Source organism: Erinaceus europaeus, chromosome 7, assembly GCF_950295315.1.
Source record: "Erinaceus europaeus chromosome 7, mEriEur2.1, whole genome shotgun sequence".
NCBI lineage: Eukaryota > Metazoa > Chordata > Mammalia > Eulipotyphla > Erinaceidae > Erinaceus > Erinaceus europaeus.
In genome coordinates this window covers 110,523,263-110,551,040 of record NC_080168.1, presented here as the reverse complement: position 1 = coordinate 110,551,040, position 27,778 = coordinate 110,523,263, and the positions used below count along the sequence as shown (strand labels likewise).

Sequence of the window (27,778 nt, the reverse complement as noted above, 5' to 3'; positions counted from 1 at the left end):
GAGAGAGAGAGAGAGAGAGAGAGAGACAGAGAGAGAGAGAACCGAAGCATCATTCTGGCACACGTGGTACCAGAAATCAAACTCAGGACCTCATGCTTCAGAGTCCAACACTTTATCCATTGCACCACCTTCCAGGATCCAAGGAAAAAGAATTTTTTTTCAACTGAATCGTTGTTAGTGTCTCTGCCCCAATAGTTATAACCCTTCTTCTGGCTTTGCATCGCAGATCCCTGCACTCGCTTATCTATCAATATTTCTCTCGGAATTTAAGCTCCCTCAAGATAGGATCATGCCACATTTACCCAGGTCCAGAACAGAGCCTTGCTTATGATCAATCTTCTTGTCTGTGAAATGAGGATGAAACAACAGCTACCCCACAGAGATGCCGTACAGATTGAGATGTGAAAGACATTTTGTAAACTTCAGAGTGCAACGCAAATGTTGATTTGGTTCTTTGTGAGGAATTTGGAGGATGCAGCTGTGGTATAAAGAGAACTCTATTTAGAGTCGGGTGCTGTGGGTTCAAATTAGACACACACTGTGTATCTCTTAGGCACATACTGTGCCACCACAGAGAACCCACTAGACCCTTCTAAGTCTTCATTCCTCCTGACCTCCCCTGGTTGGGCTGTGGTGGAGAGTAAGTGAGATCAGGTATAGAAGCACCAAGTGCAGTACCTGCTACACAAGCAACACACAAGACATGCTTGGGGCTGAATTTGGTCCAGCGGTGGGTTATTTGAGTTGAATCAGGCTGACTTCCCCCAAACCCTTTGCTCCATTCCACTCTCAAAGGCCACATGTATGCTGGACATTTTGGGGCTCCATGCTCTACTGTTACCTCAAAAGTTTCCTTCTCCAGTCACCTGTCACTGTCAAGGTGACTTCTTCTTCTCAATCACAGAAGCCTGAACCCTGGAGTCATCCTTGACTCACACTCTCTTCTCTCTAACTTCTCCCTCCCCCCCCCCCCCCCACACACGTGGGTTGGTCGCCATGGCCTGTCAATATTTCCTTGGAAACACCTCGCCCATGTTCCCTTGGTCCCCATTCACGTTGCCACTGCCACCAGCTCTGTCTGACTCTTTGGGCTACCCTGCAAGCCTGCACTGCTGGGAAGACCTTCTGAATGGCCACTCTCCTCTAGCCTCTGTCTCCTTCCCACTCATCTTCCTCAAACTCTGCTCTTATTAGTTGCTGACCTGCTCCAGGATGGATAATGGTTCCTTATTTGCCAGACAACTCTGCCAGCTCTTCAGGTCTACCTGGCTGATCCTACCCAGGCAACTTGGGGTTCCAGAGGGCTGGAGCTGACACACAGGTATGCTTATGCCCTTGCTTATTCCCTCTTTCTGGATTCAAGCCTATCATCCCTCCCACCTCCCTGTAATCACAACTCCCTAAATCTAGGTCTCATTACAGCTATAGATGGTGGGTGAATCATCGGCAGAGAAGATATAAAATGGTTCCTAGAAAATGCCTAGATCAATCCGTGTCTGGCCCACAGGAAGGCCTTTAACTATTACGGTTATTGTTGATAGTAGACCAGATGGCCAACAATACTTGTGAATGACTAGACGTAAGGGAAGAGGGGTAGCAAGAAGAGATACGGGGTTAGCTAAGTGAAGAGGGGTAGGTTGGAGGGAGGGAGAGAAGGGCTTGGGACACAAGTGGGTGGGGAAGGTGGTTGCTGGTACTCACAGTGCTGTAGTTGCTGAAGAGGCCCAGGGTGGGGGCCGGCTCCAATGGGAAGGGCAGGATCTGCTTGAGGTCCAGCGGGGGCTGCATTATGGGGGGCTGCCGGAGCAGAGGGAGGGGCCCTGCCCGGCTGAGGCTGCCTGCAAGGCAGAAAAAACACTATGTGGAGCCAGAAGACTGAAACTTGGGGATCCTGCCCAAGCCAAGGGGGACCTCCATGCTCAAAGTGAGCCCCCTCTGGCACACATACTCCACTCCCCACCCCCCTAGCCTGCTGGCTTTGGAGCCCTGTCGCACCGTGCCTTGTGGGTCCTGGGGGAGGGTGCAGACTAGTCCTTCCCTTCTGGGTGGTTTTCACTTCCCCTTTTCCAATCTCCCGCCCCCAAGATCTTCAGGCATTTTATAGGTCCAGGAAGGGCCCAGATCTCTGCAGGCCAGACCCTGCTGGACTAAGACGACTCACACCCACATGCCTGGTTGCTAGTTTCTTTTGGTTTTGTTTTTCCCAGGGAGTCCCAATGCCCAGAAGGGAGCATTTGAGGCCTAGACTTAAAATGACTACAGAGTCACGTTCTCCCCAAAGTTATGACTTTGTTCCAGTGATCACCCTTAATTAGCAGTTGACATCTCTGGGGTAGGTAGTAGGTGAGTGGTGTTTGCTGGGGAAGGTGGACAGTTGGCGCCACTCTCCTAAATCTGTTATCATTCCCCCCATGGTGCCCTGTGTCCCCTGGGACAGAGGACAGGGAGCCTCCCTGGGAGTGCTCTGCAGGAGGAACCTTGACAGGCTTACTGGGAGGGGAATGCCAGGCTCTGACCCCAAGGGGAAATGAAAGTCCAGGCCAGTCACTCAACTCCCAGCCCCTGAAACCTTCTCCTCTTCCCCTCAGAGGCATGGGAAGGAAGACACCTGCTCCACAGGGGTGACTCAAAGGCTCCAGGACTCCTGTGGGCTTTCCCTGCCTCAGTTGCTTCCTGTCCTCTGGGGCTCACTGGTGAGGAACCCTGGTCGTCCTGCATTGTTCCAGCAAGACCCCCCCAGCCAGCTCCAGGGGTTCCCAGGAAAAGGCTGTAAGCTTGGCCTGTCCTCCCTTGACCTGACTGAGACAGAGGGTCCCCCAAGGCTCCTTTCCTGCCTGCTCCATGAACACTGCCCCCTTGCATACCTTCAGTTTCCGGTGCCTGCTCCCCCAGGCAGTGTCCTAGCCCTGGCCCCCCAGGGGCCCGGGCCTGACAGCTTCCCTTTCCCTTGGTTCTGCCCCCTGCCCCCTCTCGTGCCAGCCCCCTCCCCCCAGTCCAGTCAGTAGAATCAACCAATCAGAGTCCTGGAAAAGTGGGGCAGAGGGGAGGGCGGGGGAGCTGGGATTAGGGGAATAGGAGGCTAGAGAGAGGGGGGGCAGGGAGGGCTCAGGCACAGCTGGGGGCAGGGAGCTGGTCCAGAAAGATCTAGAGGGGTCTGTGCTTTCCAAGACCACCAAGACTGAGTGGTTGGGGTGCCCAAGGCAGAGAGGGGTCAAGGCTGCTAGGAGGTTGGATTTTAGATGCTTGAGGGTTGAAGGGCAGGATGCTTGGCTGTGGCCCTTGGATAGCTGGGGATCTGTGTGCCCTATGCCCGCCTGCTCCTCCACACCACAGGGTTAGCAAGGGATGGGGGAGATAAGATGGGGAGGGCAGACAGACAGATGTAAATAGTGTACCGGACGAGAAAGGTTAAGACCAACAACAGGAGCAGGAAAGGCAAGTGAGAAAGAGACTAGAAGAGAGCAAAATGAAAGATAAGAACAGAGATCCTGCTGGCAAAGGCTGGACACACAGCTAGAGACTTGGGAGTGGGTGAGGGGTAGGGGTAGGGGGGCGGGCAGAGGGAGACCAGGAAGCAGAACAGAGAAGAGCAAAAATGAGAGGTTAGGATAGACAGATGGCAGTTGGGCCATCTCCCACTCCTGATTTGTCCCCTCAAGGTTTGTCCCTCTGCACCCCCTCCCCCGCCACCTTCTGCCTGGCACACAAGAGCAGGGCAACCTTAACGAGCCCTGAGCGGCATCAGGAATGGTGACAGAAACCCGAGCACTCCCAGAGTCCCCAGCACCCAGCCCTCACCCCTAGCAGTTGGTTTGGGGCTGGCACTGGCCCTGCCTGGGAGCACTGGAGACCTCAGCTCAGACCCTTGACCCCTTTCCTTTGCTCTGGACTCTCTCTTTAGGACCCTGCCCCACAAACATTCATCTCAGGAGAGAGAGAGAGAGAGAGAGAGAGAGAGAGAGAGAGAGATGGGCTCTAGAAAAGGAAACGGAATGAAAATATATTGCGAAGCTGCTACGTGCCTGGGAATGAATTCTAAGTATGATCACATCACCTTGGAGGTAGCTCAGAATCTGAGCTGACAAATACTGTATCTTCCATTTGACATATGAGGAAACTGAGGCTCAAAGAAGCTACAAAAAAGATGAAGGAAAAGAAAGAAAGCCTGTAAATATCATATCTGGGGTCAAAATCAAGTTGCACTCTGTAGCGAACTCTTTCCCTGCCATTCGACCCCAGGGAGCTCTAGTCTGACTTTTTTTTTTTTCTTTTTCTTAATTTATTTTTACTGGGAAGTAGTGCAGTGGAGAAAGCACTGGACTCTCAAGCATGAGGTCTCAAGTTTGATCTCTGGCATCACATGGCAGGTTCTTTCTTTCCTCATCCTTTTTTTTTTTTTTTTTTTTAAAGATTTTATTTATTTATTATTGAGAAAGATGAGAGAGAGAAAGAACCAGGCATCATCCTGGTACATGTGCTGCCTGGGATAGAACTCAGGACCTCATGCTTGAGAGTCCAGTGCCTTATCCACTGCACCACTCCTCATCCTTTCTATAGTTCACATAAATAAACAAACAAACAAACAAATCTTTTAAAAGATATTTATATTTTTATTATGAGGGAGGAAGAGAGAGAGTTGGAGTTTTACAGGGGCTGGGGAGTGGTATACCTGGTTAAGTGCACATAGTACTATGCACAAGGACACACACAAGGATCTGGGTTCGAGTCCTTGCTTCCTACCTGCAGAGGGGATGCTCCACAAATGGTGAAGCAGATCTGCAAGTGTCAATTTTTTTTCCCTCTCTATCTCCCCGTCCATTCTCAATTTCTTTCTATCCTGTACATCAAAAAAAAAAAAAAAAAAAAAAAGGAAAAATGGCCAGCAGGAGCAGTGGATTCATAGTGCTGGCACTGAGCTCCAGTGATAACCCTGGAGGCAAAAAGCAGAAGAGGAGGAGGAGGAGAAGGAGAAGGACTGGGATTTTACTCTGGCACATGTGATGCCAGGGACTGGACTCAGGACCTCATGCTTGAGAGTCCAATGCTTTATCCATTGTGCTACCTCCCAGGTTGCAATAAATAAATCTTTTAAAAAAATTTTATTTATTTATTAATGAGAAAGATAGGAGGAGAGAGAAAGAACCAGACATCACTCTGGCACATGTGCTGCTGGGGATCGAACTCAGGACCTCATGCTTGAGAGTCCAATGCTTTATCACTGTGCCACCTCCTGGACCACAAATCTTTTAAAGAGAGTAAGAGAGACCAGAGAAATGCTCAGTTCTGGTACAAGATTGTGCCAGGGGTCAAACCTACCACCTCTGAGGCTTCATTCATGCAAACTGGTGTTCTCCCAGGCTGAGCTATCTCTCTGGCTGTCTAATCTATCTCTGGAGCAGAGACCTGGGCACAGGCTTCTATTCCATTCAAGGAGAGGAAATGGAGAACACCCCTGGAGTCGGAGGGAAATGGTGTCAGGGGCCACTCACTTCCCCATGGCCAGTGACTCCTTCTCACTGACAGGAGCCCTGAGGCTATGGGAAGGAATGGAACTGGGAGGAAGGGGTAGAGAGAGGGAGGGTGAAGGGGAAAAGAAAGCAAGGTGGGCTACCAGAAGTGGCTTTATTTCTCTCCTCCCCACATGCCTGACTCCACTATCCCCTGAGGTCTGAGTTGGGGAGAGGGACAGATGATGGCAGTTTATGGGCCCCCGGGGTAGCAACAAGGCTTTTGGCTTAGATCAACCAAGTCTCAGTTCTCTGCTGTCTTCGTTTTTTTTTTTTTTTTTTTTTTCCTTCTGTGAAGCCAGGACCTTGTGCATGTGAGATTTCAGTGCTCTGGGCTGCTGTTTTCACTGAGATAGAGAACTACAGCACCAAACCTTCCTACAGTGTCACGGCACCTCCCATGGGGTGCTAGAACTTGAACCTGGGCTGCAGGCATGACAAAGTACAACACCCAGTCTCTCTAGTCCACCCAAGCACCTTTTCAGAGAATAATTATGTTTGCCCCTTTCTGACGATACCAGGCAAGACACACACACACACACACACACACACACACACACACACACACACACACACACACACACACACACACCGTCCTCTCTGTGGGTGGTCCCTCTGCTCCCTAGCTGTGGGATTAACTAGCTTCTGGGAGGCTCAGTCTCTTTTGCCCCTTGTCAAACATGGACAGCAGTACCTTCTTATGGAGCTACTGCAAGGCCTGGACAGATGCCTTTAAGTGCTGGTACTCCACAAAGAGAACTCGATGGATGTTTGCTAAATCAACCCATCCCTATCTTACAGACAGACAGTTACAGTCATGTCAGAGATGGGTAGTCACCTGGTCAAGGTCACACAGCTAGTGAGCTTGAACCTTCCTGGCTGGCTCTGGAGATAGGGCTTTCTGCCCTAGCCTGTGCTAGGTAGATCAGGGACAGGAGAGGGAACAGACAGGAATACAGCAACCTGGGAGGTGACGCAGTGGGTAAAGCACTTGACTCTCAAGCATGAGGTCCTGAGTTTGATCTCTGGCATTGAATGTGCCAGAGTAGTGCTCTGGTTCTCTCTCTCATAAATTAAGAATAAATAAATAAAACCCATCTTTTAAAAGGGACAGGACTATATATAGTAAAGGCTGGGAAGCTGGAGATGATGTAGGGAATTCAGGGCTTCTGGCTAGGTAGGTGAGGGCTTCAGGTGGGTTGGGTTTGGAGGAGGGGGACAGAGGGCAAAGTGGAGTGTGTGTGTCTGCATGCGTGTGTGTGTGTGTGTGTGTGTGTGTATAAACATGTGTGTGCTCGAGGCCCACATGTCAGGCTGGGCAGGGAGAAGCTGGGGCCTGGCTGGGGCAAGCCACTCCAGAGGGAAGCTCATTAGAGTAATTACCTGCAGCAGCCAGAGCCCCACCCAGCTCAGTGGGGGAGCTGCCAACTGCTTTATAAAGACAGCTCCCAGTGCCCTGTACAGGGGTTGAACTCTCAGACCCTTGCATGGTTGTTCACCTGTCCCTTTCTGCATCTCACCTACCCTTGGGCCAGGTGATTCAGCTCAGATTTCCCCTTCCAGTAGCAAGCTAGGTCTCAAGCGGTCGTTTTCTTCCTCTCTTCCCCAGAAATTCAGGTCACTTCAGAGTCTCGTCAACAGCTTGGCTATCTAAAGTGCTGCCTGGGGTCTCAGCCCTGGTGCTAAAGAATGGAAATGCCCCCTTGAGCTGATGTGGATAACAGCTGTTTCTGGCGAAGTGGTGCAGGAGCCAGAAAAAGGGCTGTGGGAGAGCTGGGAGTTAGTGTAGGTCTGGAGATTGGGCCAAGCGGAGATTAGGATCAGAGAGAGGGAGGTATTGGAGTTAGGACCCACCATGGTGAAAAGCAGAGGGCCAGCCGGGGTTAAAATGGCAGTTAGACTATGGGACCCAGGGAGAAACTGGGCTGGAGTCTGGACTGGCGTCTCCAATTCATTTCTTGTTCTCCTTGGGTCTCTTCTCTCACTGCAGAAACACCTGAAAGGGTGTTGGTGTTGGTGTGTGTGTGTGTGGGGGGGCTGAGGCTCTCATTGCCTTTTTGACCAAATTCAATATCTGTTCTCTTCTGCCTCAATTTTCTCCATCTTGGCAGAAGGCAGGCTGAGGACTGGAATGACTTTGAAGTCAGAGATGAAAGCAACAAGGGGATGATTATGAAGTACTCCAAACATCATCCCTAATAACCCCAGGGTGGATGTGGGTGGAGGCAGGCCTAAAGGACAGAGGAGGTGGCCGAGAAGGGAGAGCAGGGGATAGCTTGGGAAACCCTTCCATGAAGGGACTCCTCCCTGGCCTCCACCTCCACTCCCACATTAGTTGGAGTAGATTCTGAGAAAGGCTCAGAACAGGTAACTGGAGGCCAGAATGGCCACTTTAATCCTGGGCCAGGAGTCTAGCTCTTGAGCAGGCTGACTGGGCCTCACTTTCTGGACAGGCCCCTGTGCTCAGAAGACGTCAGTATGCAGAACCGGAACACCTCAGCATGGGTGCTGAGCCCTGGCTGATGGCTCCCTCTCTCCTCTCTCCTTAAAGAGGGTCACCCGCTGTGGGCCTGGCACAAGAGGGAGTAAATGACACTGTCCTCTAGGGAGATAAAGCAGAGGGGTCCAATTTCAGAGAATTTGGACCCAGGCGTTCTTCCTGGGGTGGGGTCCTGGCTAGGCCACATCACGTCTCTAAGGTCCTCTTTAGGGTCTAATGACCAGTGGAGGTGTGGCTCACACCAGCCTGTTGTGGACAAGCCTGGGCCCCTTGCACAGGGGTGGCACAGGAGGGAGGAATGTGGAGCCTGTGCTCTGTGGTCCCTAGTCCAAGGCCTGTGGATTCCAAGGCATGTTGGTGTGGGGCTCACTCCGGATGGATGGGGAGTTCTCCTCTAGGGAAGGAGGCAGGCAACCAATCATTCATGCCTCTGTTCACTCATTCATCAAATAGAATATTCGTGATAGAGTGCCAGTTGGGGGTGGGGGATGGGGGGATGCCAAGTGATGAGACAGAGTGAGGAGAGATAGGAGGAGAGATGAAGAGGAGGAAGGAGGGCAAAATCCAAGACACTGTGTGTGTGTGTGTGGGGGGGGCTCAGAGGTCAAATGAAAGAAGACAGGTCAAACAGCCCAGGCAGGTGGAGGGCAGGGGGACACAGCACAGGGCTGAGGTCAGTCTAGCCCCAAGGGGCCAGTAGGGAGCCACGTATCCCTGAGTGTGTGTATGTGTGTGTGTGAGTCTTGCCACAAACAGGGCCCAGGAACCAGCCTAGACAGGGTAGGGGGCAGAGGGCAGAGGGCAGAGGACAAAGAGGTCCTTGAACTGTTGTGGAGACCAGGAGGAGGGCATGGGCTGGGAGCTAGGAGTCCAGGGCATTGCCAGTCCCTCTCCTCCCCCACCCGGGGCTCCCTGCGATGTAGGTCATGAGGATGGGGTGGCTGTGGCTGAAGGGCTGTCACAGCCCTGAGGGGGCGCCCCTCCCCCAGCCTCCCCCTCTTCCCAGACCCTTCCCCTCCGGTAGCCCCAGGCCCCAGGCAGAAGTGGGGGTTGGGGGAGAGGGGAAGAGGAGGCGAAGGGGAGGAAGGGCCCAGGCTGTCTGTGCCGGGAGAGAGGGGCAGGTCCCTGCGTGTCGGGGCAGGATGGCTGCAGAGACAGGCTCCCAGCCTCAGGGGCCCGGCATGGGCAGTTTCCCACCCCTCCTGCTCCCCAGGCCCTCCAGCTCCAGTCCCCTGGGTCCCACCTCTCCCCACACACCTCCCCCCGCCCGCACTTCCTCCTTCCCCGCTCATCCTGGGCCCCAAGGATGTCGGAGCGTCTGATCTCAGGGTGAGGGGGTGCTGGGTCAGACCCTTCCCCTCCACTTCCCCCGGGACGGGGCAGCCCCCTCCCCCCGCCCCTCGTAGACTGTCATATAATATTCATGAGCCTCAATGTTCTCATTATGGGGCAGGGGGCTCGCGGGGCTCTGCTTCCGCCTTCCCCTCTCTAGAGGTTACCCCGAGGAGCGGCAGCCTGGAGGAGAAGGGGCCCCCCCAGATGTGGAGCCAGATGAAGGGGGAGGGGGTGCCGGGCGCTGACGGGCGGCCGCAGTCACCGCGGTACAGGGAGATGGGGGGTTGGGGTGACCTTCTGAGGGGTACCCAGGAGCCTGGAGCGGGAGCCGCAGAGCCCACTCACCGAGGATCATGTTGGGGACTCAGGCGCCCGGGGTTCCGCGTCGCTCTGTCCCGGGGGCCGTTCTGGTCGGGCTGGGGTACGGGGGGAGGAGCCGGGGGAGGGGCGGAGGCCCGGCGAGGCGGAGCGGGGGCGGAGCCCGCAGCAGGTGAAGGCGGGAGGAGGGGGAGCGGGCACCCGGGGCTCCGGGAGGGGGCGTCCTGACTGCACCTCGCTCTGCCCGCTTCCTCCCTCCTCTGCTCGCCTTCCCTGGATGTCCTGGATTGATGGTGTCGCCGCAGCCGGGGAGGGGGAACGTGACATCTAGAAGCCAGCGAGAGGTGATGGAGGAGCCAGGCAGCCAAGGGCTGAGCCTGAGGGCGGGAAGTCTGGAGGGCACGGGGTTGGGGATTGGGGGTTGATGCCTGTGTACTCTAGAGAGGGAAGGGGCCTAGGCTGGTGGGACCCCGGGGTCCTCACCAGAATGTTGGGCTGGGGTAGGGAGGGCGGGCTTGCAGACCATGCAGGGGCGTTTTTTTCTCTGATTTGGGAATCTGGGGTCTGGGCATCAGAGTTTATAGATGGGACCCCGGGTTAATCTCTGGCTAGGGCTTGACTGCCTAGATCCTTGGGGAAGGTTTGAGTGAAGACATCAGGATCAAGAGAGCCAAAGAGGTGGAAATAGCAGCTCGTCTGGGGAATCATTAGGGCAACCTGAGGTTCCAGAACAGAGGCTTAACCTTGCGGAGATGACCTGGATTGGGCTGGGGACGGGAGCCTTTATCCAAAACCTGAGCCCTAAAGTGAACTTGGAGTGAAGAGGACCGGGGAGGTGCAGGCTGGTGGGGTGTAGGGGAAAGTGGCAGACAGGAAGTGATGCCACACAGGACTTGCAAGTGTGAGGTCCACAGTCTGATCCCCAGCACCACACATGCCAGAGCAATTCTCTGGCTCATTCTCTCTCTCATAAATTAAGTAAATAAATCTTAAACAACATCAACTGTATGGACAGGGGAGAATTTCCAGGTGTGTGTGTGTGTGTGTGTGTGTGTGTGTGTGTGTATAGGAAGGAAGGTTGATGGTGAAAGTACAGGACACTAGATGCCTTTTTGTTTCTTCTCCATAGCACTGCTCAGCTGTGTGTGATGGTACAGGGGATTGAACCAGGGACTCTGGAGTGTCAAGCATGAAAGTCTTTTTGTGGGAGTCGGGCGGTAGCGCAGCAGGTTAAGCGCAGATGGCGCAAAGCGCAAGAACCGCTGTAAGGATCCCGGTTGGAGCCCCTGGCTCCCCACCTGCAGGGGAGTTGCCTGACAGGCGGTGAAGCAAGTCTGCAGGTGTCTGTCTTTCTCTCCCCCTCTCTGTCTTCCCCTCTTCTTTCCATTTCTCTCTTCCTATCTAACAATAACGACATCAATAATAACAACAACAATAATAACTACAACAATAAAACAACAAAGGCAACAAAAGGGAGTAAATAAATAAATATTTTTTAAAAAGAAAGTCTTTTTGTATAACTATTATGCTATCTCCCCCACTTCTAAGCTTCTTTGGACCCTCTGAATGTCTTCTAAAGGCCAACTGGGGGACTTGGCTGGAGCTAGGCAGCTTGGGACCCCAAGAGACTGGAGTCTGGGAGTCTGTGAAGTGTCTGGGGAAGATGCAGCTCCTGTAGCCTGGACCTGTTTGTACCTGCCCCAAGTGAGAGGGTGGCAGGATTTCCCAGAATGCCAAGCAGCCAGCTTCAGGCCAAGCCCAGTCAGAGGGAAAGGAAGTATGACTTGCTACCTGGACCTGTAGGGAGGGTGGGGGCAGGCAGGGAGAGGTCAGTGGAGGGGTGGCAGGACTGGAATCTTGGAACAGTCTAGGGAGGGGAAGAGGACTGGGAACTGGTATTCCCAGGTGTTGGAGGAAAAGTGAGACTGGATGGCTGATTAAGCTACAGGAAGTTCAGGTTCCTCTCTGGGCCTCAGCAGTCTCTTGACTCCATCACTCTGATCTGTTTTGAAGAAAAGATCTGTTTCTAGGGAGTCGGGCTGTAGTGCAGCGGGTTAAGCGCAGGTGGCACAAAGCTCAAGGACCTGCAATAAGGCATAAGGATCCCGGTTTGAGCCCCTGGCTCCCCACCTGCTGAGGAGTCGATTCACAGGCGGTGAAGCAGGTCTGCAGGTGTCTTTCTCTCCCCCTCTCTGTCTTCCCCTCCTGTCTCCATTTCTTTCTGTCCTATCCAACAACAACGACAATAATAAAACAACAAGGACAACAAAAGGAAATAAATAAATAAAATAAATATTAAAAAAATATGTTTCTGCACCTGCCAAGAGGTTCTAGCTCAAGGGCAAGAGAATGCTGGGGTGTAATGACTCGTCCCTTCTTGCCCCAAAGGCCCCAAGTTTGCAGAGGACTTTAGCCTTGCTGCCCAGGTGTGGTTTTGGGGAGAATCAGCCCATCTCCATCCAAATCACATCTGCTTTCCCCTCACCCCCACTGCACCTTTACCCAGTCTCCACAAACATCTTCCCTATCTCTCTCAGTCTTTCTTGTGGGTGGTCTCTGAGAAGAAGCCTGGGGGCCTCAGGTATGGCTGACTGGGGGGCCCTTTTGTTCTGGGCCTGGTCCACTCCCCTACACTGCCCCTCGGAGCTCTGAGGCAGGGAGGTCTCAGTAGAGACCAAGAGAAGGCAGCTGGCTGGAGGGCGGGGTGACCTTGCAGGCAATTGGGGGGGCAGTGTGCAGGGTGAATTCATTATTGATGAGTCCTGCACCCGGGGCTACTAATGAGCCCAGGCCGGCTGCTCTAATTGATGTCAAGAAACTTGAGACCCCCAGATCAGCTTCCCGCCTGCCAGCTGCCTCTCCTGAGCCCCTTCCCCCTCCCACACCCCCAGCTGCTCTGTTCCTTTCTGGGGCCTCTTTCACTTCCATCTCGACCAGCAGAGACAAGAATAGGGCTCATCCCTCAAACCCCCCCCCACACACACACACCTCTAAGTCCCTCTGGCTCACTCAAGTCTCATGATGGGAGGCAGATTTTTTCTGGAAGGGACTCGGCCATTTGGGAGGGAAACTTCACCTAGCCTGAGAATCACAGCTCAGGGCCCGAGAGGTCGGTGTGAGATTCTGCCCATGACACTGCTGAGCCCCCCAGTGAGTCCCTTGTATTGTGCACCCTTCAGAGGGTGCTTGCCACACCCGAGACTCAAAGGTATGCCACCACACAGACACATTCCGTCCCTTCCACAGCCACCCCCCCCCCCCACATCCCCACCTTGCAATAGTGTGAAGAATCTTAACCCAGCCCTGTGCTTGGGCTCATAGTATTCCTATCCTTTCCCCAAGAGGGGAAACCTGGAATTTATTTCTCTGTGAGAATGAATTCCCAGTGTCTTGTGCTGACACAGCTGCCAGCCCTGGGAATGCGAGGTGACTCTTTGCCTCATCAGGCTTTACCCCCAGTAGCTCCTCTTCTTTTACAGGTTATATTTGCAAGAATAGTCCTAACTGGGGGTGCGGGGGGGGGGGGGGGGGAGAGGAAGGTCAACTTCATACCCTCCCGTCCCCAAATTCCCAGAAATCTGTAACTATGCTGCCCTCTGGTGGCTGGATTCTAGTCTAGCGTGACAGGGACATCTGCCGCAAAAGGTCCCATTCTCCCAGCATCCTCTCCTTCCTCTCATTGCACACTGGGACAACCCTCAAGAGACAGGTGACCCTGAGGGGCTCCCTCACTTTGCTCTCTTGTCAAATGCTCAAGACAAGAGTACGTCAGCGAAGAAGGAGGGTTTTTCACAATCAGACAAGGCAGCATTTGACTCTGCTTTGGCCCTCCCTGTGTCATCTTGGGCAAGTTACATAACCTCTCTGGACCTCAATTTTTTCTTGGATAAATGTGATCAGTAGTGTCTCCTTCATAAGACTGACAGAAATTAAATAAAGTATGTAAAGTATTTAGCACCCCTAATGTCTAACAGCTGAGGATTTTTTTTTTTTACCAGAGCACTGCTCATCTCTGGCTTATGATGGTTTGGGGTACTGAACCTGGGACCTTGGAGCCTCAGGCATGAGCATCTCTTTGCATAACCATTATGCTGTCTACCCCCAGCTCCAGCTGAGGTTATAATAATAAAACAAAGATCTAGTTGACTTTGTTCAGATCTAGTTCTGTGGACTTGTCATTGTTCAGATTCATTTTATGAGTCTGACTTGGGGAAGCCCAAGCGAGTTTTATGGACCATGACCCCCCTTCCTCCAGCTTGAACTTCCCTTTTTGTTTATTATTATTATTGTTATTATTACCACCAGGGTAATAGCTCTGGCTTATGGTAGTGCTGGGGAAGAACTTCAGAGCCTCAGGCGTGAAAGTCATTTGCATAACCTTTATGCTGTCTCCCCAGCCAGAGCTTCCCCCCTTTGTATGCTTGTTTTATTTATCCTCAACCCCACAGAGAAGGGACTCCTGACTTTTGAGGTGTTAGGGGCCAGAGCTGGCCATCAGGGCTGACGGGCAGAGCCCTCAACCCTTCCTTTCTCCCCCCACCCCATCAGCTCTTTCACCTTAGAGAAGCCCCCACACAAGCACCACAGTTCCTGAGGGTGGGGTGGTGGCGGCATATTCCTGGCTCCCAGTAGAAAAAAGTTGTGAAGAAACAGGCATGTCCTACCCATCAGGCCATCTGGCTCCAGAAGGGGCTTGGAAAGAGTGGGGGGCAAGACAGGTTCCAGCTCTGGTCAGTGGGGGCACTGGGCCGGGTTTATTGCACTTGCAACAGAGTTTAAATAAGTCATGGGCGTCCAGAGCCAAGGTGAAGGGGAGGGTTGGACAGAGAGAGAAGGGGCAGCATCAGTGCAGCTGGCATGCAGAACCCAAATCCTGCAGGCCCAGGTCAGCGGGCGCCCCTTTCTCCAGGGAACTGGGAAGGTCTATGTCTATTCAGGCCATGATCTGCCATCATGGCTCCTTCAGGCTCCAGGACGATTCCTGACTCCTTCCTTTCAGGGGCGGATGGAGCCTGTAGGCCCAGGTCTGGAGCTGGCTGAAAGGTAGTCCTGGATGGACCAAGTCAGGCTATTGTGTCTGAATTTCCCAGTTCAATCTCCAGACCCATGAGAGTTCTGACTCCCCATGGAGCTGGGTCTGGGCCAGCACTGATCCTTGTTTGGAAGCTGTCCTGAGCTCAGGCTGGAGCATCCACAGTTAGTGTTCCTTGTTGCCCCACCAGGGTGGGACCTGTCCAGAGCTGCCAGGCCTCACTCCCCAGGCTTCAGGTTCTTTGGTGAGGGGGTTGGGGGAATCTCTGGCAAGGCTGAGGACATAGCTTTGCAGGTTGGAGCTGGACAGGAAGTCCCGGTGGCAGGTCAGGTCCAGAGAACTGAGTGAGATTGGCTTCCCCAGTTGTGGTTCCAAGTTGTTTTCAGGAAACTTTTCCCAAAATGCAAAGGCTGCAGGGAGGCTGGGGCCTCTGTCCCTGGATCTGAGCTCCCCCATCCATGAGGAGGGCTTGTGTAAACGAGGGTCCTTCACAGTGCATGGGGGGAGGGGATCCCCAGCTCCTCACCCTCCCAGCTCTGGCCCTTCAAGTATGTCTCTGGGCTGGAGAGAGGAGTTTCTCTCCAGCCCTCAGCACCTTCAGGAAGCACCCAGCTCCTCTCCCTGTCAGCAGACTGAGGTGGGGGCACTGGGTCTTCAGGATCAGGAGTCTGGGGTCAGGAGGAGTCAGGCATCAGAGGTGGCTGGAGGCTTGAGCTGAGCTTTTTCCATGGCAGTGCCATAAGGGAGGGAGCGTTTGAAGAATCCAAGCTAATGAAGAGGAAGAAGGGAGAGTTGAGATGCCCTGGTCCCATTTCTTTCCAGATAGTTTCCCAAGAAAAAATATTAAAAAACTTAACCTCCAATCTCTCCATCTTACAAATTCAAACAGCCCAATAAGCCAGGAGGGAAAAATCTGGGGGTGAGGTCAGTAGAGCAACATCTCCTTCCTTCCTTCCTTCCCCTCCTGTCCCCATTCCCCCTCCCCCTCACCAGAGCACTCCTCAGCTTTGGCTTATAGTGGTGCTGGGGATTGAATCTGGGACTTTGGTGCCTCAGACATGAAAGTCTTTTTTTGGCATAACCACTATGCCTTCTCCCCAGCCCTGAGCAGCATCTTTCATTGCACCTAAGACCCCCACCCACTCTCCCCTCATTACACATTTAAGTCAGCGATGGAAAACAGGTTTGAACTCAAGCACCAAATCTGACTTCCTCATAGTGGCTGTCTCTTGAGAATGATTCTGGACCCACTTCTAGGGTATAATTCTTTTTAAAAAAAAAAAAATTATTTATTTATTTATTCCTTTTTGGTGCCCTTGTTGTTTTATTGTTGTAGTTATTCTTATTGACATCACTGTTGGATAGGACAGAGAGAAATGGAGAGAGGAGGGGAAAACGGAGAGGGGGAGAGAAAGATAGATACCTGCAGACCTGCTTCACCACTTGTGAAGCGACTCCCCTGCAGGTGGGGAGCTGGGGGCTCAAACTGGGATCTTTACAGTGGTCCCTGTGCTTTGTGCCACGTGTGCTTAACCCACTGTGCTACCACCCAACTCCCCTCTAGGGTATAATTCCTAGTGGTGTCTGCTGTGGGTTTTTGGAGGAAGTGACAGTACAAAATTCATATCTGCCCCCTGTGAGTAACAGCGGTCTTGCAAAGATGGGCAGACACATCAGTGTAAGTCAAGAGGCTGTTTCTAAGCCAGGGGCTAGTAGCAGTGTGATGGAGAGAATCCTACAGGCATGCAGGCAGGGGTAGAATGGGGTGCATGTGGTCAGGGCAGATGTGGGGGGTGGTCACATGGCTGAAAAACTGGCCTGGAGGGAAAGACTTAGGACTTTACTGGGTCAAGGGCAGAGCCTGATGAGAGGGTGGTCGTCAAGGGTAGGATACAGCTGACCTTGTAGAGGATGTAGATGAGCAGGCCTAGGAGGAGGAGGCCAAAGAGGATGGCCAGGATGATGATCCACAGTGGGACGCCCTGGCTGCCCTCTGCATTGATCCAATGCACATTCGTGGCCACCTAGGGAGGAAGTTAGGAGATGTCACTCAATATTCACTTGTTTTTCCCACCCTACACTTGGATCCTGCTTACCACTGGTCCTGGATGCATCCTCTCACTTTTTTGGGGCTGAAAGAATTTTGAACTTCAGAAGTTCCTAAATTATGCAATATCTATCTATCATTATCATTACTATTATCATTTTGCCACCAGGGTTATTGCTGGGGTTCAGTGTCTGCATGATGAATCTGCCACCCTGGAAGTCATTCCCCCTCCTTTTTTTCTCCCCCTCTCCATTATGAGAGAGATAGAGAAAGAGGGGTGAGAGACAAAGAGATACACCTGTAGTCTGTTCCACCACTTGTGAAGCTTTCCATCTGTAGGTGGGGTCTGGGGGGCTTGAGCCTAGGTTCTTGTGCATGTTTTACTGGTTGTGCCACTGTCTGGCCTCAAAGTGCACCACTGTTTCTTACTTTGGGGTCTTTACATCTGGTAATTCCCTCTGCCCAGGAAATAACTCCTTCCATAACTGGTTAGCCTGATAAGTCCTAGTTGTTCGTCAAGGAAGTATCTTCTGACTGCAAGACTGGGCTGATGTGCCCTTGTAAGGTGCTCTCAAAAACATCCTGGCACTTGTCACAGTCATTATCATCTACTGGACTATGAACTCCAAGAGCCAAGCTATCCCATGCCTCTTGTTTTCCACTCTATCCTTGGCATCTAGGGCAGTGCCTGGTACACAGCAGATGCTCAATCAATCCTTGTCACAATAATAAACCAGCCCTGATCCTATTCCAGGACCAATCTTCCTGGGGCCAGACCTCAGGTCCAGAACTCACCTCAAGTTCCTTCTGGGGAAGCTCCCGAGGCAGGATTAGGTAGGGCATCTTGAGGGCCTGGTACACAGCTTCACACTTCAGGTCAAATGACTGGTGCTCCAGCTACAGGTGGGGGCAGAGGCTCAGAGCAGTCCTCTGGGAGCGCACGGGGCTCTCCACAGTCTGGCTCTGCTTGTGATCTTTCTCCATTTTGGACTCATTCTCTCCTGACTCTCTCTATCTCTCTCTTTCTACGTTCCTTATAGGAGATAATAAATGTGTAATTGAATAATTGTGGAGAAATAATGTATAATTAAATGACTACATGCTCAATTAGAAAATTGTTTTTTGAATCATTAATGGAGGTTAAACACACAGGATAATGCCTGGCCGATAGTGTGCGCTCAACAAATGGTCACTCATGACTATTTCTCTGTCTGCCTGTCTCTCCTTTGGACTCATCTTCCCCCCCCCCCCATCATTCTCTATATCATTGTCTATATTCCCCTCTACCCTCCCTCTTTTAAATGGACCAGAAAAAGACAACTGTCACTCCCAGAAGGGCCAGTAGGTGGCGCTAGGGACTCACAACCTTGTCCAAATAAAGGCGAGGGAAGGGAGAGGGAGTGGGTTTCATTCACTCAGTGCAGGGCTGTGGGTGATAAAAAAAAGGGGGGATGGGGCAATTCATTCAGGCCTGAAGGTCATGCGTCAGAAGGAAGTCAGGCTACATTACCTGCAGGAAGGTTTTCGCCCAGACCCGGAAGTGCAGCTGCAGACTCCGGATTTCCATACGGTGCAGAGGCCCCAGCTCACAGTGCAGCTTGAAGCAGTTATGTTCTGAGCATTTCTGGGAAGAAAGAAGAGGCTGCAGGCCTGTCCTTTTGGTGGCTCTGAGAACCAGACACGCGAAGTTTGGGCCCAGATGTCATTCCCAGTTTGACTTACCAAGACTTGAGTCCCTGAGGAGGCAGTGCTTCGACCTGGAGCTTCCCGTTTTTGCAGCAGGTGGTTCTGGGGAACCTCAGGATCCAGCTGGACAAGGAAGGAGATCATCTACCTCTCCCCTTGTTGTCCCTTCTAAGTCTGTCTGCATCTGGGTTCAGAGCATTCTAGACAGTATTCTTTCATCTATCTACCTTCTATGGCAGAGGACCAAGCCCATAATTAACATTAGAAGCGAATTAAACTTGGTCCTTGGAGTTTACACAGAGCTCTGTAAACAGTTAAATCCCTGTCCCTGCCTCAGGACTTTTGCACGATTGTTCCCTCTCCTTGAAATGCTTCTCCCTAAGTATTTAGATGGAAGCTCACCCAGTCTTTCAGGTTTCAGTTCAATTCCAGATTTTCTCTGATGATTCAACTTAAACAATTTCTAGTCCCCTACCCCCAGCATATTAGCACTTAACTTTAATCACACACACACAAAAAAAAAGAAAGAAAGAAAGAAAGAAAGAAAAAGAAAAAGAAAAAGAAAAAGGGAGTCAGGCGGTAGGTAGCGCAGCGGGTTAAGCGCAGATGGCGCAAAGCACAAGGACCGGCTGAAAGATCCCGGTTCAAGCCCCCGGCTCCCCACCTGCAGGGGTCACTTCACAGGTGGTGAAGCAGGTCTGCAGTTGTCTATCTTTCTCTCCCACTCTCTGTCTTCCCCTCTTCTCTCCATTTCTCTCTGCCCTATCCAACAACGATGTCATCAATAACAACAACAATAATAATAGCTACAACAATAAAACAACAAGGGCAACAAAAGGGAATAAATAAATAAATATAAAAAAAACTGTTCAAAAAAAAAAAGAAAAAAGAGAGGCCGGGTGGTAGCACAGCGGGTTAAGTGCACATGGCACGAAGCGCAGGGACCAAAGGATCCGTTTTTGAGCCCCCGGCTCCCCACCTGCAGCGGAGTCGCTTCACAGGCGGTGAAGCAGGTCTGCAGGTGTCTATCTTTCTCTCTTCCTCTCTGTCTTCCCCTCCTCTCTCCATTTCTCTCTGTCCTTTCCAACAACGATGACATCAATAACAATAATAATAATAACTACAACAATAAAAAACAACATGGGCAACAAAAGGGGAAAAAATAGCCTTCAGGAGTTTGTGGTGCAGGAACCAAGCCCCAGCAATAACCCTGGAGGCAAAAAAAAAAAATCTATTTATTTTTATATGAGAGAGATCATAACATTGATCAACTCTGAAATATGGTAGTATTGGGGATTGAATCTGGGGTCTCTGGAGTCTTGGGGATATAAGTCCTGCATTTTAATGTTGAGCTGTCTCTTCAATCCTTGTTGCTTTTTTTTTGCCTCCAGATTGTTGCTGGGGCTCCGTACCTGCACTAGGAATCCACTGATCTTGGAGGCCATTTTTCCCATTTTCGTTGATCCTGTTGTTGTATTTATTATTATTGTTGTCATTGCTGCTGTTGTTGGGTAGGACAGAGAAATCGAGAGAGGAAAGGAAGACAGAGAGAGGAGATAAAGATAGACACCTGCAGACCTGCTTTACTACCTGTGAAGCAACTCCCCTGCAGGTGGGGAGCCAGAGGCTTAAACTGGGATCCTTAGGCCGCTCCCTGCACTTTGCACCATGTGCGCTTAATCCGCTGTGCTACCGCCAGGCCTCTTCCTTGTTGCTTTTTACAGATTAACTAATTAGTTATTATTATTTTTTTTACACTAGGGTTATCACGGGAGCTCGGTGCCTGCAGGGCTCTACGGTTCCAGGTGGTCACTTATAGTTTTCCTCCTTCCTTCTTGCCGCCCACCTTCCTTCCTTCCTTCCTTCCTTCCTTCCTTCCTTCCTTCCTTTTGATAGAGGTTGAGAGACAGAAAAAATGAGGGAGAAGAGATAGCTGCTCAGGAGGTGTCATTGTGGATGGAGTGTTGGCCTCTCAAGCATGAGGTTCAATTTCCAACACTGCATGTGCCGGAGTGATGCTCTAGTTCTCTCTTCCTCTCTCTCTGGAGGCTTGAAATTGGGAATTGCTTTTAAAAAATATATTTATTTATTTATTGTTGGACAGAGACAGAGAAAAGTTGAGAGGGGAGGTGGAGATAGAGAGCGAGGGAGACAGAGAGACACCTGCAGCCCTGCTTCACCACTTGTGAAGTTGTCCCCTGCAGGTGGGGACCGGGGGCTTGAACCTGGGTCCTTGCACAGTGTAATGTGGGCACTTAACCCGATGCACCACCACTCAATCCCCAACTTGGGAATTTCTTTGTTTTATAATATATATACACACACACCAGAGTACCTCTTCATTAAATGCATTACATGCAGTACTGAGAATGGAACCTGGAACCCCCACACATGGAAGGCATCCACTCAGCCTGTGGAGTCATGTATCCAACCCCAAACTTTCATCACTTTCAACATATTTTCCTTTCTCTCTTTTTTTTTTATTAGTGATTCAATATTGATTTACAAAATTACATGTCCACAGGGGTATAATACCATTCCCACCACCAGAGATTTGAATCTCAAGTCCTTCCATTGCAAAGCACCATGGTTCTCCCAAGGTTGCAGACATGGGTTAATCTTTCTCTCTTTTAAATGTTCCTTGTGTGTTACCCTCCACTAAGGTGTAATTTTCATGGATGTGGTATTACCTGAAACTATAACAGTGCTGATTCTCATTTAATTAAATATTGTCAATAAGTAAATTTTTTTTTTTTTTGCTTCCAGGGTTATTGCTGGGGCTCGGTGCCTGCACTATGAATCTACTGCTCCTGGAGGCCATCTTTCCCCATTGTTTTGTTGTTGGATAGGACAGAGAGAAATGGACAGAGGAGGGGAAGACAGAGAAGGGGAGAGAAAGATAGACACCTGCAGACCTGCTTCACTGCTTGTGAAGCAACTCCCCTGCAGGTGGGGAGCCAGGGGGCTTGAACTGGGATCCTTACACCAGTCCTTGCACTTTGCACTATATGCACTTAACCCGGTGCGCCACTGCCTGGCCCCCAAGTAAACAAATTTTAAATAGGCATTGGGACTCAGGAGGGGATAGGTCTGAAGAAGACTTCCCAGAGAAGGTGGTACAGTATTGGGACCTAAGAGTGTTTGAGGGCAAGAACTAAGGGACAAATATCTCAGTCTTTTTTGAGGTCTGGGAGGTGATGCAGTAGGTGAAGTGTCAGACTTGCAAGTATGAGGTTTCAGTTTGGATCCTTGGCATCACATATGCTGCAGTGATGTTTGGGTTCTTTCATAAGTAAAACTTTTTTCCCAAGAGTCTTGGCAGGGGTAGATAGCATAATGGTTATTTATGTAAAGAGACTTTCACGCCTGAGGCTCCGAAATCCCAGGTTTAATCTTTGGCACCATCATAAGCCAGAGCTGATTAAAATGCAAAGGGCCAGCAAAGCTCAGTTGGACAGTGCTCTGCTCTGCCATGTGTGCCACCCAGGTTCAAGCCCAGCTCCTACTGGACTGAAGGAAACTTTGGTGCTGTGGTTTCTCTGCCTCTCAGTTTCTAAATATTAAAAATTAAAAAAAAAGTCTTTTCCCGCCCCAGATTCTTGAAGTATCTGCAAACATCCCAATCCCCTTCCAGAAGCGTTTGTCCTCTGAACCTACCCCTGCCTCCCAGCCCAGCTTTACCTTCAGGCTCTGTGGGTTGGGGGGGTGACTGGTGGTGCAGTTGCTGAGTCCTGTGATTCTGGTCACATAGAGGAGTGACTGGTTTTGCAGAGCGTAAGGGCATCTGACTTCCAGCACGCCCTGGCTGATGGAACTGGGGCCCATGTTGATGAGCTGTGGCAGGGACAGCACAGTCATCACGACAAGGAAGGGGACACTCACCGGGTCACTGTGGCCCCTCCACTCTGCCCGAGTCTCCTGTCTCCTAAGAGGAGAATCTCTCTAGCCAGGATTACTGGAGACTAGTCCTCTGAGAAGAGACCCAGCCTAGGAGGTGGTACCACTCATGCTGGTTCCACCCCCACCAGCCACTCTGGCCCCGCCCCTTGGCCTCACCTCATACACGTGGTGGACCGCAGGGCCCACGTCGCCCTCCTCCTGGGGTTGGTCTGGGGGATGCCAGTCGCTCACTGGGAAGGTCACTTTCTCAGGCTTGGATACACTATGGAATTAGTGGTGGAGGGAGGAGTTAGAGACTCTGAAAGAAACTCAACCCACGTGCACCCTCTGCTACAGGTGTCTCCCCATCCAGAGGGGCCCCATTTTGCCGGGACACTGACCCGTTCAGGGAGACCTGTGCCTGAGCCTCCACGGACAGCTGGAAGGAAACCAGGTCGCTTTGCGAGTTGTTGATATTCTTGCTGTGGGAGGTGGAGGAGAAAATGAGGTGATGCTGAACCCTCTAGGTGCTGCCCCTTAAACACGCAGCCTTGCCCCCAGGTCCCCACACCCCCACCCATCTGGGTCTCGCCTCCAGCTCAGCCACAGCATTGTATCACTTTCTCCCTACCTGAGAATTTGGAAGTCAAACTGGATGGTTTCCTTGGTGTCGCGGAGATGAGGGACTGTGAACCGAAGGCCACCCCAGATCTGCAGGACAGACGCAGGAAGCTGTCAGACTGGGCATCTGCCTCACGTCAAGCCCACCCTTCCCTTTGCTCCCCGCCCCCCAGCTCTGCTCTGGCCAGCCTGGCAATGGTCCCCCTACTTCCCGCCCCAGACTTACACTGGCGCCTGCCTTCATGGGGTTGCCCAGGTCACACACCAGGAGGCGGCTCTGGTTCACTGCAGAGTACTCACAGCTCAGGCTGGAGAAGTTCTGCGGGTGAGGGTGGGGGTGGTGGTGGGTGCAGGTAAGGTTTTAGTGCCCACCTTGAAGCTCTACAGTGTCTCCCCCAAGCCCAGCCCAAGGGACCCTTCTCACCCCTGGGTTTCTGACGAGTCCTGAGTACTCAGCCTCAGGAGGAGCGGTGACCCGCAGCTCTGCCTCGTAGGCCCCGCCCTCACCCACGTTCTGGGCGTGGAAAGTCAGGTTCAGGGCGTTCTTGTCACCCAGGAACACACGGTTCTGCTCCCTGGAGGGGCCACACAGGGTTAGGGACGATGGGGAATTAATCCTCAAACCAGGACAATGGACCATAGTAATCATCATCATAGAGTATGAATAGACCGGGGCCAGGTGGTGGTGCACCTGGTTAAGTGCACACATTACAGGGTTCTAGCCCCTGGTCCCCACCTGCAGGGGCAAAGCTTCACAAATGGTGAAGCAGGGTTGCAGGTGTCTCTCTGTCTCCTCCTCCTCTCTCAATTTCTCTCTGTCTTTACCCAACAATAAATAAATATATTTAAAAAATATGAATAGTTAAGTGCGTGTGGTGCAAAGAGCAAGGACCGGCATAAGGATCCCGGTTGGAGACCCCGGCTCCCCACCTTCAGGGGAGTCGCTTCACAAGCGGTGAAGCAGGTCTGCAGGTGTTTATCTTTCTCTCCCCCTCTCTGTCTTCCCCTCCTCTCTCCATTTCTCTCTGTCCTATCCAACAACAACGACATCAATAACAACAACAATAAGAACTATAACAATAAAACAAGGGCAACAAAAGAGAAAATAAATAAATATTTAAAAATTTTTAAAAAGAATATGAATAGACCCCATTTACTCAGCTCCAAGTTTATGGCAGGCATCGGGCTAGATGCTTTATGTAGTTGGTTTCATTTAACCTTCCCAGAAGCCAGAGAAACCAATAAGTGCCCATAGATACACAGATGCAGGTAAAACTCAGAGAGGTTGAGTAATTTTCCAAGGCCACACAGCCACCTAGCATGTTCCTATTCTAATTTTACAGGATCCAGGTGATTCCAAGATGCACTTGTCCCACTGCCTGGCACCTGAATTCCTGGCCCAATGTCAGCCTCCACTTACCCAAACACTTCCAGCTGTAGGTCTGGCACACAGATGTTGTCTTCCCCACAATCCAGCAGGATCTGGGCCTGGGGAGCAGGGCAGCCTTGAGGGGGCCGTTTAGATCCTTCCTGGGCTGTGGGCTCCTCCCCCAGCCTCCTCCCACCCCAGGTGCCCAGGCCTGCTTCATCCAGGTCCCCACTCCCATCCCATCCTCACCTTGTCCTCTATGCGGCTCTTGCTCTGGTAATGTAAGACTGGTCGGAGACCATGACTATCCACAGGGGCTTGGGGGTCCAGGGAGAAGTTGAGGGCGACGTGAATTGGGGAGAGTTTGTCCCGAAACTCTGACTCATTCTGTTGCCAGAGGAGAAAGTGCCCAGAGTCAGGAGATACCAGGGACTTGGTGGCCCTGCTCCTCAGCCTTTCACATAACCAATTTCAAGTCTCTCAAGAATACAGGCATCAGGACCTGCTGGTCCAAATTGTTTCTGACACCCTGGCTGCCTGGTTCCTGGCTCCTCTGACAGAAGGACCCCTTTCCACAGCCCCCAAAGCCCCACACCCATCACCGGCATCTCCCAATCTCTTCCTTTAGGAGAGATCCCCAGTTCTGGGTGGCCTAACTCCCAGACTTGTGCCCACTGCCCAGGGGAGGGGGGCATACCCTGAGGTAGATCTTCATCTCTCTGCAGTCCTCCCGAGCCCCGTTCTGGATGAGCAGGGGTTGGATCAGGGTCGCCTGCTTGGAGGCCAGGAACAGTGCCCGCCGCACCCCTCCCTTCTGCTTCTGCCAGTCCAACTGGAGCTCCACGGTGAAGCCTACAGCCAGTCACATCTGTTAAGAGGAATCTGCTTCTCCCTCCTAGTCTATACAGAGAGGAGGGAGGTATAGGGGCCCCCACCCCTTCCACCTCCTTTTCTATTTATTTATTTATTAAGGAGAAAGAGAACCAGAGCATTGCTCTGGCATACTGGTGCCAGGGATCAAAACTGGACTCTGTGTTATACCTCCCTGACCTCCATCTCATCACAGTGCCCAAGACAGTCAAGCAGGCTCCCTCACCGATGGAGTCGGGGACGTGTTTTCCAGAAGCATTGAGGCAGAAGCTGAGGTTGATGCTGGAGGAAGACCAAGAGGAAAGTTGGTGAGTATCCGACTGGTACAGGCACTCCACTCCCCCACCCCCCATCTACAGACCCCAACTAGGACACCCCTTTTCATCTCCCTTTAAATTTTTTAAAAATTATTTTAAATTTTATTTCTTTGTTGGGTAGAGAGATAGCCATAAATTGAGAGGGTGATATGGAGAGAGACAGAGAGACACCTGCAGCACTGCTTCACCACTTGCAAAGATTTCCCCCTGCAGGTGGGGACCAGGGCTCAAACCTGGGTCCTTGTGCACTGTAACATGTGTGCTCAACCAGGTGCATCACTACCCACCCACCCCCAATTTTTTTCTTTTTTTCTTTATTTTTTTTGTTAAAGATTTATTATTTTCTAGATATTTATTTTATTTGATAGGACAGAGAGATGTTGAGAAGGAAAGGGAGACAGAGAAGGAAAGAGAAAGAGACACCTGCAGCACTGCTTCACTGCTTCTGAAGTTTTTCCCCCCGGCAGGTTGCAACAGGGGGTTTAAACTTGAGTCCTTGGGAGTCAGGAGGTAGCGCAGCAGGTTAAGCGCAAGTGGCGCAAAGCGCAAGGACCCGCATAAGGATCCTGGTTCCAGCCCAAGCTCCCCACCTGCAGGGGAGTCGCTTCACAAGCAGTGAAGCAGGTCTGCAGGTGTCTGTCTTTCTCTCCCCCTCTCTGTCTTCCCCTCCTCTCTCCATTTCTCTCTGTCCTGTCCAACAACGATGACAACAATAAAACAACAAGGGCAACAAAAGGGAATAAATATTAAAAAAAAATAAACTTGAGTCCTTGCACATGACAACATGTGCATTCAACCAGGTGCACCACCACCCAGCTGCAATTTATTTTTATTTTTTTAAAAAATATTTTACTTTATTTTTAATGAGAGATACAGAGAGGAAGATACAGAAAAACCAGAGCACTGCTCAGCTCTGGTTTATGGTGGTGCTGGGGATTGAACCAGGGACTTTGGAGCCTCAGGCCATCAAAGTCTTTTGCATAGCCATTGCACTATCTCCCCAGTCAAGGTTTATTTATTTATTTTTAATGAAAAGGGGAGAGAATCAGAGCATTATTCTGGCAGCTGGGATACTAGGACCTCATGCTTGAGAATCCAAAACTATGCCCACTGCACGATCTCCCTGGCCCCTTTACCCCTTTTCTAAGTCTGTTCTAGCATCCTGGATTCAGCTTCAACCATTTCCTACTCACCAGGCCACGGGGTTCCCCTCCAGGCTGCAGCTGCGCTCCTCTGGGTTGAACATGGCAGGGAAGATGGTGAGGGAGGCACTGGCAGATACAATTGGGCGACCCCTGCCAAGAGAGGGTTTGGGATTCCTCTGGAACCTGGGTGTGGGAAGTTGATGCCCAGGCCCCTGCTGCCATCTGTGCTGATTTTCCAACCGCACTCCCACTTCTTCCAGGCGGCCTCCCACCCCACAAACTCCTGTGGAATTCATACCTGTAAACCACAGCCTTGTCCACACCGAAGGACCCCACAATCAGATCTGCAAGTCAAGAAACCACCCGTTGTACATACAGTAAGACTCAAAACAAGAACTTTCCGGATTAACCCCTTCATGGTCTAAGAAAGCAAGAGTGAGATGACGGCGCCATCTGGTGGTCGTATTTCAGAACTGCACCGAGAAGTTTGAGGGGATATGGGGAAGGATAGTGTTAAAGCGAAAGGGGCGGGGTGGCGGTGGGTATAACTCACCAGGATATCCGTTGCCATCCAAGTCCCTGCCTCCTCGTAGGGCAGAACCAAAGAAATCAGGGCTGTGGCCGGCTGCCCACAGGGGCAGCAGCACCTGGGAAGGCTTAGAGCCCAGTCCTCTGGGGCCACCCGGAAAGATAAACACCACTCCCTGCTGGGTCTCCCCACCAAAGGGAGCCCCAATGGCCACATCTGTAAGACACACAACACACACCAGTCAGCAGGCCAGAAATCAGGAGTGTATATTTCTACTGCTAGACCCCAGGACACAAACTTTTTTTTTTTTAATCAATTATTTTCCATGTTCTAATTTCTCCAAGCCCCCAAACCTAGACATTGGGATTATAGTTTCCACTCATGCCCACTGCTTGAGAAGTCACTGGTGGTCTGTTATTTATTTATTGCCACCAGCGTGGGACTGGGACTCTGCCTGCACAATTCTACCACTCCCAGTGGCATTTATTTATTTATTTTTAATATTTTTTGGAGAGGGACAGAGAAACTGAAAGGGAAGGGGAGATAGGAAGGGAGAGAGAAAGACACTTGCAGCTCTGTTCCATCACTCCTGAAATGTCCTCCTTGTAGGTGTGGACCAGGGG

The 27,778-nt window shown here is 51.4% G+C and overlaps 2 protein-coding genes and 1 long non-coding RNA gene across 7 annotated transcripts in view; 1 reads left to right on the top strand and 2 right to left on the bottom strand.

Moving 5' to 3' along the window:
* ZNF385A (zinc finger protein 385A) overlaps positions 1-9,822 on the bottom strand; it is a 31,336-nt gene extending 21,514 nt beyond the window's left edge. For 2 of the 5 annotated variants that reach the window (XM_060195206.1, XM_060195207.1), the window contains exons 1-2: positions 9,688-9,822; positions 1,702-1,838 (exon numbers count right to left, since the gene is read on the bottom strand). In XM_060195206.1, the coding sequence (XP_060051189.1) occupies positions 1,702-1,838; positions 9,688-9,697 (147 nt within the window). In that variant the 5' untranslated portion in view covers positions 9,698-9,822. Of the gene's footprint in view, positions 1-1,701; positions 1,839-2,864; positions 2,883-9,687 lie in introns of those variants that run through there. The other 3 variants (XM_016186028.2, XM_007518142.2, XM_060195209.1) reach the window with 2 other exon arrangements.
* Positions 103-27,184, top strand: LOC132539499 (uncharacterized). The gene is made up of 3 exons (XR_009550831.1): positions 103-1,321; positions 25,361-25,472; positions 26,887-27,184. It is a non-coding gene; the product is annotated as an uncharacterized LOC132539499 (long non-coding RNA).
* Positions 14,025-27,778, bottom strand: part of ITGA5 (integrin subunit alpha 5) — a 34,807-nt gene continuing 21,053 nt past the window's right edge. Inside the window, exons 13-30 of the mRNA XM_007518141.3 lie at positions 27,180-27,371; positions 26,925-26,970; positions 26,675-26,776; positions 25,391-25,446; positions 24,992-25,146; positions 24,544-24,681; positions 24,346-24,413; positions 23,350-23,500; positions 23,152-23,244; positions 22,936-23,015; positions 22,706-22,786; positions 22,482-22,587; positions 22,107-22,259; positions 18,462-18,548; positions 18,250-18,363; positions 17,535-17,636; positions 16,594-16,716; positions 14,025-15,460 (exon numbers count right to left, since the gene is read on the bottom strand). Coding sequence (XP_007518203.1) covers positions 15,377-15,460; positions 16,594-16,716; positions 17,535-17,636; positions 18,250-18,363; positions 18,462-18,548; positions 22,107-22,259; positions 22,482-22,587; positions 22,706-22,786; positions 22,936-23,015; positions 23,152-23,244; positions 23,350-23,500; positions 24,346-24,413; positions 24,544-24,681; positions 24,992-25,146; positions 25,391-25,446; positions 26,675-26,776; positions 26,925-26,970; positions 27,180-27,371 — 1,931 coding nt within the window. The 3' untranslated portion in view covers positions 14,025-15,376. The remainder of the gene's footprint in view (positions 15,461-16,593; positions 16,717-17,534; positions 17,637-18,249; positions 18,364-18,461; positions 18,549-22,106; positions 22,260-22,481; positions 22,588-22,705; positions 22,787-22,935; positions 23,016-23,151; positions 23,245-23,349; positions 23,501-24,345; positions 24,414-24,543; positions 24,682-24,991; positions 25,147-25,390; positions 25,447-26,674; positions 26,777-26,924; positions 26,971-27,179; positions 27,372-27,778) is intronic.